General features: G+C 38.8%; 1 protein-coding gene across 1 annotated transcript in view; it reads left to right on the top strand.

Annotated features, from left to right (window-relative positions):
* Positions 1–21,107, top strand: part of Naa15 (N-alpha-acetyltransferase 15, NatA auxiliary subunit) — a 61,540-nt gene that overhangs the window by 4,546 nt on the left and 35,887 nt on the right. The window contains exons 2-3 of the mRNA XM_052180540.1: positions 18,260–18,344; positions 20,923–21,027. Coding sequence (XP_052036500.1) covers positions 18,260–18,344; positions 20,923–21,027 — 190 coding nt within the window. The remainder of the gene's footprint in view (positions 1–18,259; positions 18,345–20,922; positions 21,028–21,107) is intronic.

The raw sequence follows: 21,107 nt of genomic DNA, 5'->3' as shown, positions 1-21,107 counted from the left end.
TTGTCCTGCAACTCACTGTATAGACCAGAATGCACTCAAATTGTTTGCCACCACTTGATTTTTAAGGTGATTTTCCCCACCTTTTTTCTGGTCTGGTAAAGGAAAAGTTAGGCATACTCCAGTGCTAAAGTTTTGGTAGGCTGGGGACAGCAATACCTTTTGTCAAGCTCTCTTAGTACGAACTGATCTGTGAAGTATGAACCTCTCATAGGGTCAGTTCGAACTTCACAGAAACTTTTAGCCTCAATTCAGAATGATGAAATGTTTCTAAGTGTTTTGTTGTTGTCTGTGTACCACATATTTGCAGTGGATCTCCTGTGATTAGGGTTACAGACCAACATGTGGGTGCAGGGAATCTAACCTAGGTCCCCAGGAAGAGTGAGCAACAAATGCTCTTAACCACTGAGTCATTTCTTTGGTGCAGTTTGGAAACCTGGTATAAATATCACTTGCAAAATTTTGTAATTTCTTCAGTGCATTTGCCTGGCGAAATTTAGTTTGTTTAATTCCTACAATAATATTTGTTGGATATTTGCCGTCTCCTTTCCTCCACAGGATTGTGCTTTCTGACTAAGCATTGTAAATAAATTGATTAAAAATATCTGTAATATTTGTCTCTAGTTCATTTAGGAGAAAGAAGGTAAATTTTTGTTTTTTAAAAAGAAGGTAAATTTGATGTTACAAATATGTATATTGTGTGAGATTTGCTTGATTGCTTGCTAGTCTTTTTAAAATTTCACATTGTTTTAGTATATTTAGAAGATTAAGTAATTAGGAAACAGTGGCGGCTTCTGCATACATACCTTTGGTGCTATTTGTTCATCTAGATGGATTGAAAGTTGCTCAGAGCTTTACCCTACCCCTACCCCCATCCCCCTTCAGATGTTTTGAGACATGGTTTCTCTGTGTAGCCCTGGCTGTCTTGGAACTCTTTCTGTAGTCCAGTCTGGCTTTGAATTCAGAGATCTGTTTGCCTCTGTCTCAGGAGTGCTAGGATCAAAGGTGTGCGCCAACACTCAGTTTTGCCTCACTTTCTTGGGATCTAGGTTTAAGGTAGGAAAGGTGTTCTTGAAAGGTGTGGGCAAAACTCATACGTTTCAGCTCACTTGGAGAACATCCTTAATGCCTGCAGTCAGGCATCAGCATGCTAGTTGCTACACTGCTGCATCCTTTTCTTTATTCTTTATCTACTAATGTGAGTTAGGAGAAAATAAAATCCAAATTGGGTATACTTAACTACTGTTATTATTTGAATTTTAGTCTCAGTAGTTTGTTGAACTTACGACAAACTATTTCTTTCTTAGAAAAAGGTTAGGGGCGTGGTGAAAGCTTGGTGATAGCCAGTGATTTACCAAGCAGCTTCCACTTCTGAGGCTGTGCTCTGGATCACTTCCAGAGCAGCCTCAGCTTTCTGAGTACTAGATTATGGGTATGTGCACCATGCCTTTCTCGTACAGCACACTTTTTGTGAGTTCTTTCATAATCCCAAAACCTTGCAGGGCAGACCTTTTTTTTTTTTCTTTTTTTTAAATTACTTATTTTGTATGCATTAGTGTTCTGCCTGTATGTATGTCTGTGTAAGAGGTTCATATCCTGGAGTTATAGACAGCTGTGAGCCACTATGTAGGTGCTGGGAATAGAACCTGACTTTCCTGGAAGAAAAACCAGTGCTCTTAACTACTGAGCTATCTCTCTCCCCCAAAAAGCAGACTTTTTGTTTTGTTTTGTTTTTTGGATTTGTTTTTTTACAGGTTTCTCTGTATAGCCCTGGCTGTCCTGGAACTCACTCTGTAGACCAGGCTGGCCTCGAACTCAGAAATCTGCCTGCCTCTGCCTCCCAGAGTGCTGGGATTACAGGTGTGCACCACCACCGCCCAGCTCAAAAAGCAGACTTTTAATTTAAATTTTTATTTATTTTGTGCATGTGTGTGCACGTGTGCGTGCCTGTACACACATGCTGCACTGGAGTGTGTGGTGATCAGAGTGTGGGGTAGTTGGTTCTCTGCTTCCACCACATGGGTACTGGGGATCAAACCCAGTTCAACAGGCTGGGCAGCAGGCATCTTTACCTGCTGAGCTATCCTGCTGGTGCCATGCAGATAATTTTAATAAGTAAACAGGCTGAAGTTAAAGTAAGGTTCACAGCTAGAGCTAGGATTGAGAAGCCAGACTTTACTTTTTCAGGGCAATTCAATTATACCTATCTAATGTTTACTATTTTGGGGGATAGAAGTGAGAGGAGAGAGAGTGAGAAAAAGAAAGAAGTGTCCTTATAACTAATGATACTTAGTTTTAGTTGCAGATAAAATTTATATTAGGAATTTTTTTGTTTTGGTTTGTTTTTGTTTTTTGTTTGTTTTGTTTTGTTTTTTGAAACAGGGTTTCTCTGTGTAGCCCTGGCTGTCCTGGAACTCACTCTGTAGACCAGGCTGGCCTCGAACTCAGAAATCTGCCTGCCTCTGCCTCCCAAGTGCTGGGATTACAGGCGTGCGCCACCACTGCCCGGCTGGTTATGGGTGTTTTATCACAGCAATAGAAACCTCTAAGACAGCTCTCAAGTGCCTGTTGCCAAGGCTTCCCTACAGTGATGCCCTGTAACCTAGAAGTGTGAGCTAAAGTAAACCCTTTCTCCCAAGTTGCATCTGTCATATTTTATTACAGCAATAGGAAATGCAGTTAGACACTACTAGTTAGTTGTATGGGCTTATTTATTTTTACATGAAGAAGTAAGTCTCAGTTGAATATTTGGTACTACAGAATATTGAATATCTTTAGTGTTTTTCCCAGTTGTCCTAATCTCAAGCCAAAAGTCATCAAATGAGTCTTTTAAATGTAAAACTCAAGCCTGTAACTCAGTAGTTGTAACTAGTGAGTCTTAGAGGAAGTGCCGCAGACAGTGTGAGTTGGTATTACGCTTGATGGTACATGCAGATGCAGCACAGTGGGCTCACGCTGTGTGTTTGGAGCCAAGGCTGCTGCAGTGAGCTGTAGAATGGGACGTAGGTGAACTTTGCCAGAGATATCTTGGAGTACATGTTTGATTATGAATTAGTTTTTGCTTCTTGCACATTCAGAATTTATTTTATTTTATTTATTCTTATTTTATGTGCATTAATGTTTTGCTGGCATGCATCTATGTGCCTGATTGATTTCCCCAGAACTGGGATTATTGATGGTTGTGAGCCATCATATGGGTTCTGAGAATTGAACCCTGGCAGGTCTTCTGTAAGAGCTACACGTAAGTGCTCTTTACAGCTGAGCCGTCTCTCTCTCCAGCCCCAAGACATTTTATTGTTGTTACATTTTAAGTTATTTTCCAACTCTCAAGGGTCAGTTATAGCTAATAAGTTAGTGTCTTAAAGGGTTGGGACCAGTTTAAGATGGTGTGGTTTAGGCCTGTGAGATGGTTTAGTAGGTAAAGGTGCCAAATTTGATGATCAGAGTTTGATTTCCAGAACACACATGGTGAAAGGAGAGTATAGACTCCAATAACGTGTCCTCTGATTTTCATATGTGTTCTGTGGTAGTGTGTAAACTCACACAAAATAAATACATTTAAGATTAGTAAAAAAAAAAAAAAGCCTGTGAATTAAACTATAAAAAATGGAAATGAAATTTTACCTACTGTAAGGTCCACCTTCTGTACATTAGCTTTAGGCTGAGAGTGAAGCTTAGTGACACAGTGCTGGGCTAGTGATTCTTTTTGATTCTTTTCTCCTTAAGTCTATACTGGCTTGACTCAGGCCTGTTGGAATACTAGGAAAATTCTAGTGCAGCTGAGCTATCCATCTAGTGAGACCCTGTCTACAGAGCAAGAAAAAAAGAGTGCAACAGAGAAAAGAGAGGAGATGGTTATTGAGTCTAGGGACAGTTGGAGGAATAACTTCCAGTGTTCTGTAAAACAGTAATGCAGCTCTGGTTGCAACAGTTAATTATCTAGCAGATATCTAGTAAAATATGTAGCAGAGGGGATTTTTTAATTTTTCCAACACATAGCTGTTTAAAGTGATGGATATACCAGTCACTGATTTGAACATTTTATGTTGGATATGTGTTGAAGTATCTTTTCTGTAAATACGTGAGGTCAGTATCTGGGCCTGCTAGTGCAGGCTACTAACTTTAGCTACATGTAGTATTACACCTGTAATTCTAGCAGTAGGAAAGCCGAGGCAGGAGGCTGGCAAGTCCAAGGATTGCGTGCTCCATAGAGTGAGCTCAGTCTAAGCTGGCCGGGGCAGCAGAATAAGGCCCGTCTCAAGGAGTAAAACAAAATTGGGCAGGCACTCAGGAGGCTAAGCCAGGCATTTCTCTGAGTTGGAGGCTAGCCTTGTCTACATAGTGAGCTCTAAGCCAGCCAAGGCTACTTATTAAGAACTTATTTCCATAAACAAACAAACATCACCACCAACACAAACAAAAGAAACGGAATACTAAATGTAGTTTTGGTATAATCTAAATCATATTCTAATATAAAAATCAATTTTTAAAAAATAATTATTTTATGTATATAAGTACATTGTAGCTGTCTGTATTCAGATACACCAGGAGAAGGCATCTGATCACTTTACAGATGGTTGTGAGCCATGATGTCATTGCTGAGAATTGAACTCAGGACCAACAATCAGTGTTCCTAACCACTGAGCCATCTCTCCAGACCTAAAAATCAAGTTTTTATAAGTATAAAAAAACTGAGTAAGAAATAAAAATCTTGCTGGGCAGTGGTGGCGCACACCTTTAATTTTGACAGAGGCAGAGGCAGGTGGATTTCTGAGTTTGAAGCTAGCCTGGTCTACAGAGTAAGTTCTAGGACAGCCAGGGCTACACAGAGAAACCCTGTCTCAAAAAACAAAAACAAACAGACAAAAAAAATCTTTTGTTAATATAGTTGTCATTACTTGCTTTTAAATTTTTGCTCTAAATTTTTTTTGGAATGAGATGTGGTATGAAGGAGCAAATTTGTTATATTTTTATTTAAATTGATAAAGCATACATATATTTTTAAAATGCTATATTGTTTGAGGTTTTTAAAAAAGATTTATTTATTATCATATGTAAGTACACTGTAGCTGTCTTCAGACACACCAGAAGAGAGCGTCAGATTTCATTACAGATAACCATCCCTGTGGTTGCCAGGATTTGAACTCAGGCCCTCTGGAAGAGCAGTCAGTGCTCTTAACTGCTGAGCCATCTCTCCAGCCCCTTGACTGAATTTTTAAAAAGTGATCTTTTTGGACTGGAGAGATGGCTCATCAGTTAAGAGCACTTGTTTCTCTTGCAGGGACCTGGATTCAGCTCCCAGCATCTACAGGTTGGCTCATGGCCCTCCTTAATTTGCTATCTTTTGATCTCCGTAGGTACCAGACACTCAATGAGGTATACATACATACATACATACATACATACATACATACATACGTGCAGGCAGGCAAAACACTCATATACAGGAAATAAAATCTAAAGCAAATAAAAAATGATTTTGGGCAAGACAGATTAACACATACAAACATTTGGCTGATTATTTGAGAAGGATAGAAATTAAAAAAAAAAAAACAAACTACAGTCCAGTTTTGTTTTGTTTTTTTCTTTTTTCTGAGATAGGTTTCTCTGTGTAGCCCTGCTTGTCCTGAAACTCCACTTGCCCCTGCCTTCCTAGTGCTGGGTAAAGGTATGTACCACTTTAATAGATAGTCTTACAAAAGAGACAAAAGCTTTATAGGAACTGAACTTACCATTTCATTCTGTAGGTATTGCAAAGCCATATAGTCTAGGGTCATTTGTGGGGCTCACATAGATTCATTATTTGATAATAGAACTGCCATCCCAGCCATTGTGAACCACTGACTAGAGTTTTCCAGAGAGGAACAGCTGGCACCCGCAGGATAGGAGGCCTGGAATGCCACTGACCAGATGATCTCACCTGGATGGAGTAGTCTTTTCAGTGTCCTATCTCACTGCCTTTAATATCTCTGCTTCTGAGAATGATTGAGAATTGATTCAAATATGTGTTTTTTATTCATAAAGGTGTGTTTGGACATAAAAGATCCATGAGAGAGCATACACAAAGAATTGTATGTTAGGAAGTTTCTCTTCCAGGAAACTTTACCTAACATTTATTTTGGGGTCTGTGTTTAGGTAGAGTCTTCTAAATGTTGGTCAAACCTTTGATCAGGAATATTTCTTAACCTATTTCTTCCTTCCTGATTTTACTTTTCTCCAATATAATTAATGACCACTTGGTAGATTCACTTAGCCATATATTTATCACATAGCTTCTGCAATTAAAATGTGTGTTTTATGATAGGGACTTTGTTTTGTTAATTGCTATGTCCACGTTGGGTCATGTGCTACAGTAGAAGCTAGATAAACATTTGTTGTATAAAACAAGTATTAAAATAGCAATTATAGAACACGTGAGATAGCTCTTTGTGTTATGTGTTTGTATGAATATTTTTGGAGAAAGTAGTTGAGCTGGGTCCTTGGCTTTGTAGATTGTATTATTATTATTATACAGGGTAATTGTAGGATATTGGGTAGAGCCTATGTTATTTGTTTGGTAAGACCTTGGAAATTGTATTTATGAATGAATCATGGTATTAGTTCATTTGCCTGGCCTCTTGTTATAGAAGCATAATAAAAGGAAATCTTTGTTGTTTCATTTTTGCTTGTTTTGGCATTGGAGAAAAAATGCTAGAATTAAAGGAGTTGTCAGGTGCTTGCTGAATTAGTCTCTAAAGCAGTGGTTCTCACTCTGTGGGTCCCGATTCCTTTGAAGGTTGAATGATCCTTTCAAAGGTGTAAGGTGTGACTAAGACCATTGGAAAACACAGATGTTTATGTTACCATTCATAACAGTAGCAAAATTACAGTTATGAAGTAGCAGTGAAAATAATTTTATGGTTGCGGGTTTCTGGTTTAGGGTTGCAGCATTAGGAAGGTTGAGAACTGATTTAAAGGATAAGATGTCTTAAGTGTTTATAAAGCAGCCTTTAATCCTAGCACTTGGGAGGCTGAGGCAGGTGGATCTCTGAGTTTGAGGCCAGCCTACTCTACAGAGTGAGTTCCAGGACAGCCAGGGCTACACAGAGAAACCCTGTCTCAAAAACACCAAATCCAAAACACCAAAAAAAAAAAAAAAAAAAGAGTTTATAAAGCTCCATAACTGATTTTTACACAGCTAGAGCCGGGGGCACTGTGTATTATATAACCATGAATATAAATATTCAAATATGTTAGGGTGGGGGTTTTGTTATTTTGTTTTTAGTTTTTTATATTTTTGGGTTTTTTAATATAGGTTTCTCTGTGTTGCCCTGGCTGTCCTGGAACTCACTCTGTAGACCAGGCTGGCCTTGAACTCACAGAGATTCTTCCTTCTTCTGCTTTCCAAGTACTGGGATTAAAGGAATTCACCACCTGGCTCAGACAGTCTCATGTTGAAGAGAGAAAACTATTAGCAACGTTTATTCTTAAAAGAATGTCATTTTGTAGTTCTGAGAATGACTGTTCTCAATGTGCGTATTCGGATGTGGAGGGAACTTCATTCGATGGTTGTGATCGTGGCTTTTAGGGATTTCCCTGGAATAGCAATTGTACACTTAGCTATCTAAACTCTAAGCCTACTTAGCTTGTCATATAAACTTGCATTAAAGTTGAGACTTTATAAAGAGGGGAAAAAAGTTTAAGCCAATAGTAGTGAAAATCATGGCATTCTGGGAAGCAGAGTTGCAGGTCATCATCCTGGGATCATTCAAAGTCATTCTAAGTTACTTTGTAAGATCCTGTCTCAGACCCAAAGCTTAGGGATGGAACTTCACATTTCCAGTTTTAGTCTCCTATACCACTTCCCCATCCTCTGCCAAAACAGAAACAAAACACCAAACCTAGTTCAATTTGTTGTGTATAGTTGCTTTTTCCTCCTTGTTAAGATATGAATTATATTTCTTGTTTCTTTTAAAACAATTCCTTAACTTTAAAGTCTCGTGTAGAACAGCTTGGCCTCAAACTCACAGAAAATCTGCCTGCCTCTGCCTCTTGAGTGCTGTGATTAAAGGCATGTGCCATCATGCCCAGCTCCTTTCAAGCCTATTTTCTTTTTTTTTTTTAAATTCATTTATTCACTTTACATCCCAATGTCAGCCACCCTCCTCCTCCCCAGCACCCCTTTCTGCAGATCCTCTCCCAATTCCTCTTTCCTTCTCTGAGAAGGGAGAAAAGCCCCACTCTGGGTATAATACACCCCCTCAACACACACCACACATCAAGTCACTCACTGCAGGACTAGATCTATCCTTTCTAGCTGAGGCCATATAAGACAGCTAGTTAGGGGACTGGGAACGAAAGCAGCAGGTTCAGGGACAGTCCCTGCTCCAGTTGTTGGGGGCGGGTCGTGGAACCCCTGAAGACCAAGCTGCGCATCTGCTACCTGTGTGCAGAGGGCCTCGGTCCAGCCCCTGCCCACTCTTTGTCCAACCTTATTTTAAAGTAAAACAAAAACTGTGCAGAAATAAATGATGGAGCTGGTGTTTATTTTAAATTTTATTTTATTTAATTTCTTTTTGAGACCGGGTATAGCCTTGGCTATCCTGGAACTCACTTTGTAGACCAGCTGGCCTTGAATTCAAGAGATTGATCTGCTTCTTTCTCCCAACTGCTGGGGTTAAAGGTGTGCACCACCACTGCCCAGCATATGGTTTTGATTTTTTTTTAAAGATTTATTTATTATATGTAAGTACACTGTAGCTGTCTTCAGACACCCCAGAAGAGGGTATCAGATCTCATTACAGATGGTTGTAAACCATCATGTGGTTGCTGGGATTTGAACTCACGACTTTCAAAAGAGTAGCCTGTGCTCTTAACTGCTGAGTCATCTCTCCAGCCCTGGTTTTGATTTTTTTTTTAAAAAAAGTTATGCCGGGCGTTGGTGGCACACGCCTGTAATCCTAGCACTTGGGAGGCAGAGGCAGGAGGATTTCTGAGTTCGAGGCCAGCCTGGTCTACAGAGTGAGTTCCAGGACAGCCAGGGCTATACAGAGAAACCCTGTCTCGAAAAAACCAAAAAAAAAAAAAAAAAAAAAGTTACGTATATGAGTGTTTTATCTGCATATATGTGTGTGTGTGTGTGTGTGTGTGTGTGTGTATGTATACCATATGCATGCTTAGTGCCCACAGAAACTAGCAGAGGGCATTGGATTCCCTAGAACTGGAGCTACAGTTGTAAGCTATCTTGTTTAGATAAAGGAGGAAATGAAAGCTTGCTTTTATAAAGGCAGAGCTGGGAGTAGGGGAGTATACTGTTAGGATGAATTTCCTACTTTTAGACATGTTGCTGTACCAAGTAAATAAATAGCAATCTTTTTTCTCTTTTCCATGATAATAGGTCTACATAAAATAATACTTTGAGAATCAATGTTTAAGGACTGCATCAAATGAGTTTTTGTAAACTGTAGTATTTGTTGAAAATCTGTTTTGAATCAGAATGATAGGGGTTTTTTTTGTTGTTGTTTTTTTTTTAATGTGTTGATGGATCTAAACCTTTTAAGATTCCTTTAAAATATTGTAATGGGGTTGGAGAAATGGCTGAGTGGTTAAGAATACTGGTTGTTCTTTCTGAGGACATGGGTTTAATTCCCAGTACCCACATAGCAGCTCACAACTATCTGTAAGTAACTCCTGTTCCAGGGAATGTGACATACTCACACAGACATAAATGCAGGGAAAACACCAATATATATAAAATACAAATAAATTATTAAAAAGTCTTAAGATACGTAGTACTTTAAATTATATTGTTAAAAGTATCTTTTTGATTGCATTATAATATATAAAGAACTCTATCTGTATCAGGGCATCCAAGTTCCTAAAAGACATTGCATTGTGCAAAGGTTACAATAAAACCTAAATGTATAGCATATGGGGCAAATGGGTCTAGGCCTAGCAGAGCATCACAAAGATAATAAACAAGGTGGTACATGTGTGTAATCTCAGTGATCTACTCTGGAAGTCAAGTTCTAGACTAGCCTGGGCTATGTAGAAAGACCCTATCTCAAAAATCAAGTCCCCAACAAAACAGCAAAATGAGACTTTAATAAAAATGAAAGCATGTGCAAGCTAGACAGATAGTTCAGTGATTAAGGTGCTTATTGCTCTGTCAGGAGATCTGAAGTGACATCCTGGCACTCACTTCAGGTAGCTAACAGACTACCTGTAACAATCATACGAGACCATGCATGCATGAAAAATAAAATAAAATTTTAAAAATGTTAGCACAGATTTATATATGTAAAATAATTAACAGATACAAAAATACTATAATGTAAACGGGCATTTTTCCTGGATAAACTTGAAGAAGCTAGATTGTTTCAGAAGTAGCATTTGAGGCATTATAGGTTGCTAATTACTATGAACTGATAAAGGCTTTTGAAATCAGATGTGGATGTGTGGCACAGTTTGACCAGAGCACACGGGCCTAACTGAGATAGCTGGAACATACTTGATGTCTGTCTTTGCAGCAGTGTGCTGTGCAGACCCAGACCTGTCTCAGCTGGCTGTTTGCTCTGTTAGTTTTCTGGCAATTAAAATCCTACAGAAGCAAACATGAAATGTAAAGATATTAGCTGGGCGGTGGTGGTGCATGCCTTTAGTCCCAGCACTTGGGAGGCAGAGGCAGGCAGATTTCTGAGTTCCAGGACAGCCAGAGCTACACCTAGAAACCCTGTCTTGAACCCCCCCCCCAAAAAAAGAATTAAAGATTAAAATGTCCCTTAATGTATTAATTCTGTTGGAGCAAATGTGTATGTATATTCAAAACAAGCATTAATGCAGAGTAGAGACCATGGTCTTTGTGTGGCTCTTCTGCCTGAACTATACCCTGGACTTCTTTCTTGTACACAGCATCGGAGACACCTTCATTCTATTTTAGTTACCGCTGGCAATGAACGATGAGGCAGTTCTCCCTCCCACCCTCCCTCTGAGTTTAGGAAGGACTTTTCTTATAGAACAGAACTTAATGAGTGAAAGGCTGCAAGGCTGTAGAACAGGGTTGCCACTGAGGTCAAACTCAACTGTCTTTTTTATATATGACTTTAAGAAACCATGTGTGTCTCTGTGTGTGTTATATATCAGAATAGAAATGCTTTATTTAATTCAAGAAAATTTCTTTATTATTATTATTATTATTATGTGTAAGTACACTGTAGCTGTCCTCAGACACTCCAGAAGACGGCGTCAGATCTCATGGATAGTTGCGAGCAACCATGTGGTTGCTGAGATTTGAACTCAGGACCTTCGGAAGAACAGTCAGTGCCTTAACCACTGAGCCATCTCTCCAGCCCCTCAAGAAAATTTCTTAAGTTATAGCTCTTCTATGATAACCATTTTATTGACTCATTCTCTGTCCAACTTCCCTCCCTCCTGTTGTGTACCCACTTTATCATTATTATTATGTGTGTATATCCTTCTGTGTGTGTATATGGGTGGAGGGTATACCACAGCATGAATGTAGAGGCTACCAGACAACTTTTTCTTTTTTAAATTTATGCATGGGTGTTCTGCTTACATGTATGTCTGTGTAAGCATCTCGGAACCCCTAGAACTGTTACAGATGTGTGGTTACTGGACTGGAACCCTAGTCCTCTGGGAAAACAGCCAGTATTCTTAGCAGCTGAGCCATCTCTCCAGCCCCATGCTTGATTTTAATTTTAATATTTGAAGGAATTGTTTTTTATTTAGACACAGTCTCAATGCAGCCTACATGGCCTCATACTCTGTAACTAAGGAAGACTTAACTTTCCTTCTGCTTCTCCCTCTGGGGTACTAGGCATATGGCACCAAGTCCAATTTCAGTACTTCTCCCCATTTTGGCCTTTGTTTTCTGTTATGTTAGTTATACTTAATATTGTTTTCATAGGTCGTTGGAATCCTGTTTTTCATTTACTTTTAACTAAGCTTCCATTTAGATAGTTTCTATTACTATGGTTTCAAGTTTTCTGTAGGTTTTTTGTTTTGTTTTGTTTTGGTTTTTTTTGTTTGTTTTATTTTGAGACAGGGTTTCTCTGTGTAGCCCTGGCTGTCCTGGAACTCACTCTGTAGACCAGGCTGGTCTCAAACTCAGAAATCCGTCTGCCTCTGCCTCCCAAGTGCTGGGATTAAAGGTATGTGCCACCAATACCCGGCCTTTTTTAATTTTTAAAATTACATGTTATTTGTTTAGTGAATGTGTATGTTCATCCATGTGGGTTTACATAATAACTTTTGGGAGGAAGTTCTTTCCTTCCATCATATTGGTCCAACTTAGGCTGTCAGATGTGACAGTGGGTATAAACTACCTGCTCAACCATCTCACTGACTGAAGATTTGTTTTCAAATTGTAATAAAGGTAGATCCGAGTCTTCCTCCAAAGGAATGGGCAATCTGGATTGATGTTGAAGCCACTAGTGTTAACAGAGGTTTCCCCAGGTGTTCGGTGCCTGAGCGCCTGCAGTTGTTAGGCTTGTGCTGTTCCTTAGCTGCCCTGCCTTCAGTCAAGTCTAGTGGGGTCCTCCCCAGGTTAATCTTTTTTTTTTTTAAAGATTTATTTATTTATTATTATAAGTACACTCTAGCTGTCTTCAGATACTCCAGAAGAGGGCATCAGATCTTATTATGGATGGTTGTGAGCTACCATGTGGTTGCTGGGATTTGAACTCAGGACCTTCGAAAGAACAGTTGGTGCTCTTAACTGTGGAGCCATCTCTCCAGCCCTCACCTCCCCAATTTAATCTTTAACCAGAGTTCCTATGGACATTTCTAAAGCTTGCATCTGCCAGCTTCTCTGTGATTCTTTCTAGAAAGATTCTAGCTATTTCAGCAGTTTCTCATTCTATAGCTGTTCAGATTGTACTGAACTGTTTCTCCATGTCTAATCTGTAGTCTGGAAAATGCCTTTAGACAGAAGCAGGGATTCACCTCATTTCTGAGACAATAGGGCTGCTTTTTGTTCAACAGTTGCTAACATATATACATATTTGCTGTACACTTTTATATCTGGCATGTGTCTGAATTGATGGCAGTTTTTCCTATACATTTTGAGGCAGATGTCTTTCAGAATATATGCATGCCAGAGATGAGATTTTATTATATATTAGAATAATAGTTCATTCTGTTTTATTACCTTATTTTGTTTTATTTTTTCTGTATGCATAGTATTAATATTTAAAATCTTAATCAGTGATGAGATCTATAATAAAATTTTTAATTTTGAGCTAACATAGAAAACAGTATAAATAGAGCATATGACATTTCATTTCATACTAAGGAAACCCTTATTCCCAATTTTGAAATTACAAGAATTCCTGAAACAAAGTGGTTTCTGGGTAAGGAATTGCAAACTCATTTTTAAAATTTAATTCAGTGATTTGTAATGGAAAACTAAATATGTCAGGTTACCTTTTCATTTTGAAAAATATATGTTAAGGCACTAAAGAGATGGTTCAGCAGTTATGAGCACCAGCTGTTCTTGTAGAAGACCCAACTTTTGTTTTTGGTTTTCGAGACAGGGTTTCTCTGTGTAGCCCTGGCTGTCTTGGAACTCACTCTGTAGACCAGGCTGGCTCAAACTCAGAAATCCGCCTGCCTCTGCCTCCTAAGTGCTGGGACTAAAGGCGTGTGCCACCACTGCCCAGCTGCTTTTTTTTTTCTTTTATGATTTATTTTATATATGTGACTACACTGTAGCTGTCTTTAGACACACCAGAAGAGGGCATTTGATCCTATTACAGATGGTTGTGAGTCACCATGTGGTTGCTGGGGATCAAACTCAGGACCTCTGGAAGAGCAGTCAGTGCTCTTAACTGCTGAGCCAGCTCTCCAGCCCTCACATGGTAGCTTATAACCATTTTAAAATCCAGGGCTAGAGAAATCCATCCTCCTCTTCTGACTTCTATGGGCACCAGGCATATAGATACATACATAGGCATACTTTTGTAGCCTCCCCCCCCAATTATCCCCAGAACAGCCTAGAGGCAGGACAGTTTGCCTGAGCAGCCAGTGCATGGAAGATGATGTAGTTAGTAGGCTCAGCAAAGGCAACATAGATTGTTGTAGCACTACTTCATTCTCTTTTCCTTCTTTATAAAAAAAAAAGATTCTTTCTTTGTAATTTCATATATTAATACAGTGATTTATATTATATCCAAGCCCTCAACTCCTCCATCCCCTTCCCAGCTTCCTGTGGTTTATATAACTGGCTGAGTTCACTCAGTGATGATCCTGTGCACTGCAACATGGGCCCACCAGTGGTGCTCAGCTGCTGCTCCTCAACTAGATTGTTGGGCTTGGTAAATCTCTTTTATCTCCATGCTGCAGTGTTGTGGCTTGACCTTGGACATCGTGTGCTAGACATCTTTTATTTAATATTTAGCTTCAGTTTAATGGACTGGCTTTGTCCTGCCCAAAACATAGATTATTCTGGAACTGGGAATAGGCTCCTTGCTGAGTACTGAGATCAGTTAAGGTTGTTTGGTTATACTTCCCTTCTTCCCTTCCCTCTTTCTCCTTCCCTCCTCTCTTTGACTTGTTTGTTTTTAAGGTTTTTGTCTGGTTTTGTGATTTTGAGATGAGTGCTTACTATGTATCCCTCTGCTGGAATGGACGTCACTATAGAATTCATGCTGGGCATGCTGGTGCAGACTCACAGAGACCCACCTGCCCCTCTGCTCCCCAAGTACCAGAGTTATTTGTTTCTATTTTGTTTTTTTTTTAATTAATTGTGTGTGTGTGTGTGTGTGTGTGTGTGTGTGTGTGTGTGTAATGTGAGTGCAGGTGCTTGTGGGACACCCAGTGCAGATGCTGGGAGCCTAATTCAAGTTCTTTGCCAGATCAATATGAGCTCATAACCGCTGACCCACATTTCTCTAGCCTTTCTTTTCTTATTCTTTCTTTAGCTGGAGCGACACTATCTTCTCCTTCCCTCTTGATTATCTCTGCTTTATTTTAGATTTTATGAAAAATTATGTACGTGTTTTACCTGCACATATGTTTGCACCACAATTGTGTCTAGTGCCTGAAGGGGTCAAAAGAGGGTGTCGAAATCCCCTGGAACTGGAATTAGAGGTGGTTGTGTGCTGTTACATGGGTACTGGAAATTGAACTTCCGCAAGAACAAGTATTTTTTTTTTTAACAACTGAGTCATCTCTAGCCCCTCTTTTTCCTCTAATATCTCCCATTCTGTTTGTTTCCTCTTCCTCCTCTTCTTTTTTTAAACTTGGAGATGGTTTCTCTCTGTAGCCCTGGCCGTGCTGTAACTCACACTGTAGACCAGACTGGCCTCAATTCACAGAGATCTACTTGCCTCTGCCTCCTGAATGCTAGGATTAAAGGTGCATACCACTACCACTAGGCTGGTATTTTGTTTTTTACCTGTTGCTCTAAAATTAATCATCAATCTTAATCTGCATATATCTTTCTCCATTTCTTTTTCTGGCCCTGCTATCTTTCTCCATTTTACCTTTAGGTAACGAGTACCTTAGTGTACACTATCCTGTCCTTTGCTCTTTACCTCCCTTTCAAATTATTACATTTGAAGGGAAAAACTTTTATTTTTACTATATTTTCATAGTAGACTGTCTTTTGTTTGTGGTTATGTCAGAAAATAGTATTGTGTTCTCAAGGAGATCAAACCAAGTTGACTGAGCTGAGGGCTTGGTTGTGAGCTGCACCTCCAGTCCAGTAGGAAGAAACTGTGCCTTACTGTAAACCTCTTGTATATTGCAAATACTTAGACTGAAACAACAATGCAATTAAGTAAAAAATCTAACCAGCCACCAAATCTGACTTCAGAGACATATGAAATATGGAAATCGGGGCTGGAGAGATGGCTCAGAGGTTAAGAGCACTGACTGCTCTTCTGAAGGTCCTGAGTTCAACTGGTGGCTCACAACCATCCGTAATGAGATCCGACTGAAGACAGATCTGAAGACAGTGTACTCATAAAAATAATAAATCTTTAAAAAAAAAAAGAAATATGGAAATCAGGAGAACGCAAGTCTTCACAGTTGCTAATTCTGTTCTAGTGTACTCCATGAGAATCAGATGGAATCCTAAATAATTCAAAAGAACAATTATAAGACTAGTCAGTGAAATCAAAGAGTATAGGGATACATTTCTGCAAGAGCTCAGAGAACAGAAACAGACAGATGAATGAAATGACACCAACATAATATGAGAGGGGAATTTAACAGAGGAATACTGAAAATATTGGAAGTTTAGAAGGGAAAAAGTAAATCGAGCAAAAACAATCTGGAAAGCCTCACTAATAGATTAAGTGAGCTAAGAATATGAAGGCATGAAGAGTTTGGTAGCTCACGCCTTTAATCCCAACACACAGGTAGATCTCTTGAGTTTGAGGCCAGCCTAGCATAGAGAGTTCCAGGACAGCCAGGCCACACAGAGAAACCCTGTCTCTAAAAAACAAAGCAGAACAAAAGAATTTGAAGGCTTAGCTGTGTGGTGGTGGCGCATGCCTTTAATCCCAGCACTTGGGAGGTAGAGGCAGGCGGATTTCTAAGTTCATAGCCAACCTGGTCTACAGAGTGAGTTCCAAGACAGCCAGGGCTACACAGAGAAACCCTGTCTCAAAAAAACAAAAACCAAAAACAAAACAAAAACAAAACAAAACAAAAAACCCAGAAAACCCAAAGATTTTGAGGGCTTGAAGGGAGATGGATTAGAACTGTTAGACAATGGCACAGAGAGAATAGAGCACCAAAAGAACATAGACATGTGGGACACCGTCTGTGTGCCATGAGCACAGAGGAGAGAAGTGTATGGCTTAGAACGCACATTCAATAAAATCATAGCAGGAAATTTCTAAAACCTAGGGAAAGAGATGAACATCTAGGTAGGAGACACCCAAACAGAAAAGACCTGAAAAGAGCCTCCTTACATTATATTGTGAGCATTCTGAACACACTAAACATACAGAACAAAAAGGCTGCAAAAGACAGGCTTCAAGAATGCATAGAGACAAATCCACCAGAGCATCAGAGACTCTGAATCCAGAGGACACAAACCAATATATTTCAAAAGTCCGAGAGAGAGACAATAACCACTTCCATGTTTGAAGGAAAAAGTGACACTTTCCACAATCAAAACAAACTAAAGAAATTTATGATCACTTTTAGTGGCATCACAGAAAATATTTAAAGGAATCCTAAACATTGAAGAGAAAGATAAACACATCTTGGAGGACTCAAGAATAATAAGTAAAGTATGGCTAAAAACCATTAGTAAGCAGATAAAGACTAGGAAAATACCAGATACTACCAAAGCAACCCAGGGGTAGGTATGAGTACATAATCTGAATGCTGATGGCCTCAGTTTTCTTATCATTACATAGGCAGAATCCACCTATTTGTTCCCAAAAGAAACCTTACTGGGGAGGAGGAACTCACAGGGAAGTGTGAAAAGATAGAAAAAGATATTTGAAGAAATGGAACTCGAAATCAAGCATATTTCAGTTTATTTCTGACATTATAGACTTGAAATCAAAATCTTTGCCTTGAGATTTTTTCCCTCTTCTGCCCCTTTCCCAACTACATTTTTCTCTCCTCCTGCCCCCTAAATGATATGCAGTGGTCCGGCCTGTCCCCAACTCTTTTTCCTCCCCTTCTCTCTCCACTCCCGCCACGCCCCCAGTGCCAATATGCTGTGGTGTGTGTAGACTCTTTGTTTCCTTGTTTGCATATGCTTATTTCCTCTGTTACACTTAAAGAGTACCTTGGTTAGAAAAGTGTAATTTTAAACCATAATTCCTGTTTCCTTTTCATCTTTGTATTTATTTGTTTGTTTTTTTAAGGAAGGATCTCACTATGCAAACCATGTTCACCCCAAACTCACAGACCTCCCTGCTTCTGTCTCCTGAGTGCTGGGATTAACACAGGTGTGCACCACCACACCTGGTCTGTACCTTTTAAATTATATTTTCACTTTTCCTGTAACTCAGTTACTAGATTTTTTAAAAACAAGTTTTTGATTTTTTAAATCTGTAGCTTTTGCTTTGTTCTATTTTCAGTTTTTGGGCTGAAGATAGAGCCTAGAGCTTTGTGTGTTAGGCAAGCGTTCTGCCATTCATTCCCCTTGGGCCAGCATCCTCATTCCCCTGTGGTAACCATGGAGTAGACCGATACATATCTGAAAAGAACATTGCTTAGTAGCAAAACATTTAGTAGCGAACTTGGAAAGTTTCTACATTTATTGGTAAACTGACATTCTTTCTTGTTTTGACAGAGATGTTATGAACATAAACAGTATAGAAATGGATTGAAGTTCTGTAAACAAATCCTTTCCAATCCCAAATTTGCAGAGCATGGAGGTAAGAGCAAACACTGTACACATCTAAGTACATGGCTTTCATGGAACTCCTTCTGGCTTCTCTTATTTGACTCTGTCATTAGTTTCCAGAGTGAACCTTTAATGCCTATGGGGAGATAAAATTTACAAATGAAGTTTTAGTTAAATACCATGAAAATGATAGCACATTCAATTTAAGTTTTGGTTTTTTTGTTTTCTATAGTAGCTCTTCTAGAAAGGCAGAAGAGCCCTTTCTGGCCTGATCCCTGTTTAAGTTAAAGTGTTAGTAAGAAAATTATTTTAGAACTTTGTGCTGGAAGAACTTTATTCTCTACCATAAGCTTGCTCAGAAAGTGATTGTTTAGTCTCTCTTATTTATTTTTATTGTATCTTAATTCGCTCATTGCAACTGAGTCATATTTAAGATGTTTGTATTTATAACATCCAGATGTATAGCTTCTGTCTAAATAAGATGGGCGACTAGATATTTGTAGAACAGTTGGTGAGTATGTGACTAAACTTGTAAAGAAATAAGGGGAAAATAACATTTTGTGGGTCTGATTGTACAGATTTGGGCATCCTGACGCGTTGGTGGTGAACTGACACTGTATTGAGGAGGGAGTGTGTTAAGTTCACTTTCTGCATGTGTTATGTTTGCCCAGGCTTGATTTTACATATGCTGCAGGTTGAAGATGGAAGCAGTGATAGTAAAAAATACCTAAATTGATCACCTTTTCCTTATTGAAAACTTATCTTCAGTTGATATTTGAATAGTAGGTTCTTTTATATTCCATTTTGTAAAGTATGCATACTGGTAATGAAACTTCTAATTTAATCACAGTAGTTTCATTAGCAGAAAATGTCATCTTATTTATGAGTAGGTTTTCCTCTCTTTTCTGAAATGTACCACTTTCCTATATTTTAACATGACTGAAATTAGGTTGAAAAGAAGTATCACAAATTTACTGAAGATATTTTTAGACAGAAAACACCCGAGGACTTTATTTCATTTGTTTATAAGAATAGACTTCTTGCCAGTTTTTAACCCATGGTCCTTCTGTTACCTTCTAAGTGCAAGGACTATGTGTGCACACATCTCAGTCCATACACATCTTTATTCTTTTCTAGAGTTCTAAAAATTGATCTTAAAAATTAGGCAAATAAATTACAATGAGTCTATTTTAACTCATAGGAATATGCATTATAAAATTAAAAATATTTTCTCTTTTCTGAAGTTACTACTTCTCACAGCACTCTTTTAAACTGATGATTAGAAATGGTGAGCTTATAACATTTGAAATGTAAATAAAGAATATATCCAGTTTGAAAAAAAAGAAATGATGAGCTTTTGATTTTCTTCCTTCCTTCCTTCCTTCCTTCCTTCCTTCCTTCCTTCCTTCCTTCCTTCCTTCCTTCCTTCCTTCCTTCTCCCCAGAGACAGGATTTCTCTGTAGCTCTGTTTGTCCTAGAACTCACTCTGTAGACCAGGCTGGCCTTGAACTCAGAAATCCGCCTGCCTCTGCCTCCCAAGTGCTGGGATTAAAGGTATGCGCTACCACTGCCAGGCTAGTTTTTGACATCTTTAACTGTGTTCGTTATAGTAATCCTAAAGACTCAATAATACATTTCTGAAAACTAGAAATGTAGGGGATATATGGATAGTAGAGGGTAAACTACTTGCTAAAGCAAACGTGAGGATCTGAGTTTGAATTCCTCTAAACAACAGGAAAAGCCAGACAAAGCAATATGTATACTTGTAATCCCAGCATACTTATGGAGAGTTGGGAGGCAGAGACAAGAGAATCTCCAGAAACTAGTAAGCCAGCTATCTTGACATAAATGGCTGTAAATAACAATGAAGCTTTTCCTTAAATAAAATGGAAAGCAAGGACAGAAATCCAAGGTTGTCTTTTGACCCCAACATATGTACTGGTGCATGTAAGTGCCCCCCCCCCCCAAATCAGAACTGTAGATAGTATATGTATATCTTAATAAAGAATTGATTTAGTCTTCATATAACTTAGGTTCATAGGAACAAAGCCTGTTTTCAGAATAGTGTTATTTTAAAAGAATAGGTATGTAGTCATCATTTGCCTAAGAATGCCAATAGAGTAATTATTACTAGGTAGTCTGCCTAGTCAGATATTTGAGTGCTTTCTTTCCCTCCCTCCCTCTGCCTTACCTTCCCTTTCTCCTTTCTTTCTTCCCCATCCCCCCTCCTCTTTCTTTCTAGACAGATTTTTACTATTTTGCACTGGCTGACCTGGAACTTTTCTAAGTAGGTTAGACTGGCCTCAAACTCACAAGAGGTCAGTCTGCTTCTGCCTTCCCGATGCTGGGATTAAAGATAAATGCCACCATGGCTGATACGTTTTTATCTTTTATTTATTCATTAAGGAAAAAAAAAGTCTTAAGAGTGCCCCAGAAAACAGAATCTAAAGGTTTTTGCTTACTTGCCTTGTCAGTTTTTGAAAATATTTAAAATCTGTACATACCCGGAAATGTCTTGCTAAACATGAAATGTTAGTACTGTTTGTTTTGAGAATATAATTACTTCTTATTGATTACTTTCTTCTGCCTTCTCTTTTCCTGTGTTGTAGAAACCCTGGCTATGAAAGGGTTAACGCTGAACTGTTTGGGAAAAAAGGAAGAAGCTTATGAATTGGTTCGCAGAGGTTTGAGAAATGACTTAAAGAGTCATGTGTGTATCCTTTTGAAATGTACTTAAAGATTGAGCAACTGTTTTGATATAAGAAAGTCAAGAAATGTAAATCCCTGTTACCAC

The sequence above is a fragment of the Apodemus sylvaticus genome, chromosome 4 (genome assembly GCF_947179515.1).
Source record: "Apodemus sylvaticus chromosome 4, mApoSyl1.1, whole genome shotgun sequence".
NCBI lineage: Eukaryota > Metazoa > Chordata > Mammalia > Rodentia > Muridae > Apodemus > Apodemus sylvaticus.
The sequence above is the reverse complement of the archived record's forward strand: the minus strand, read 5'-3'. Positions and strand labels throughout refer to the sequence as shown.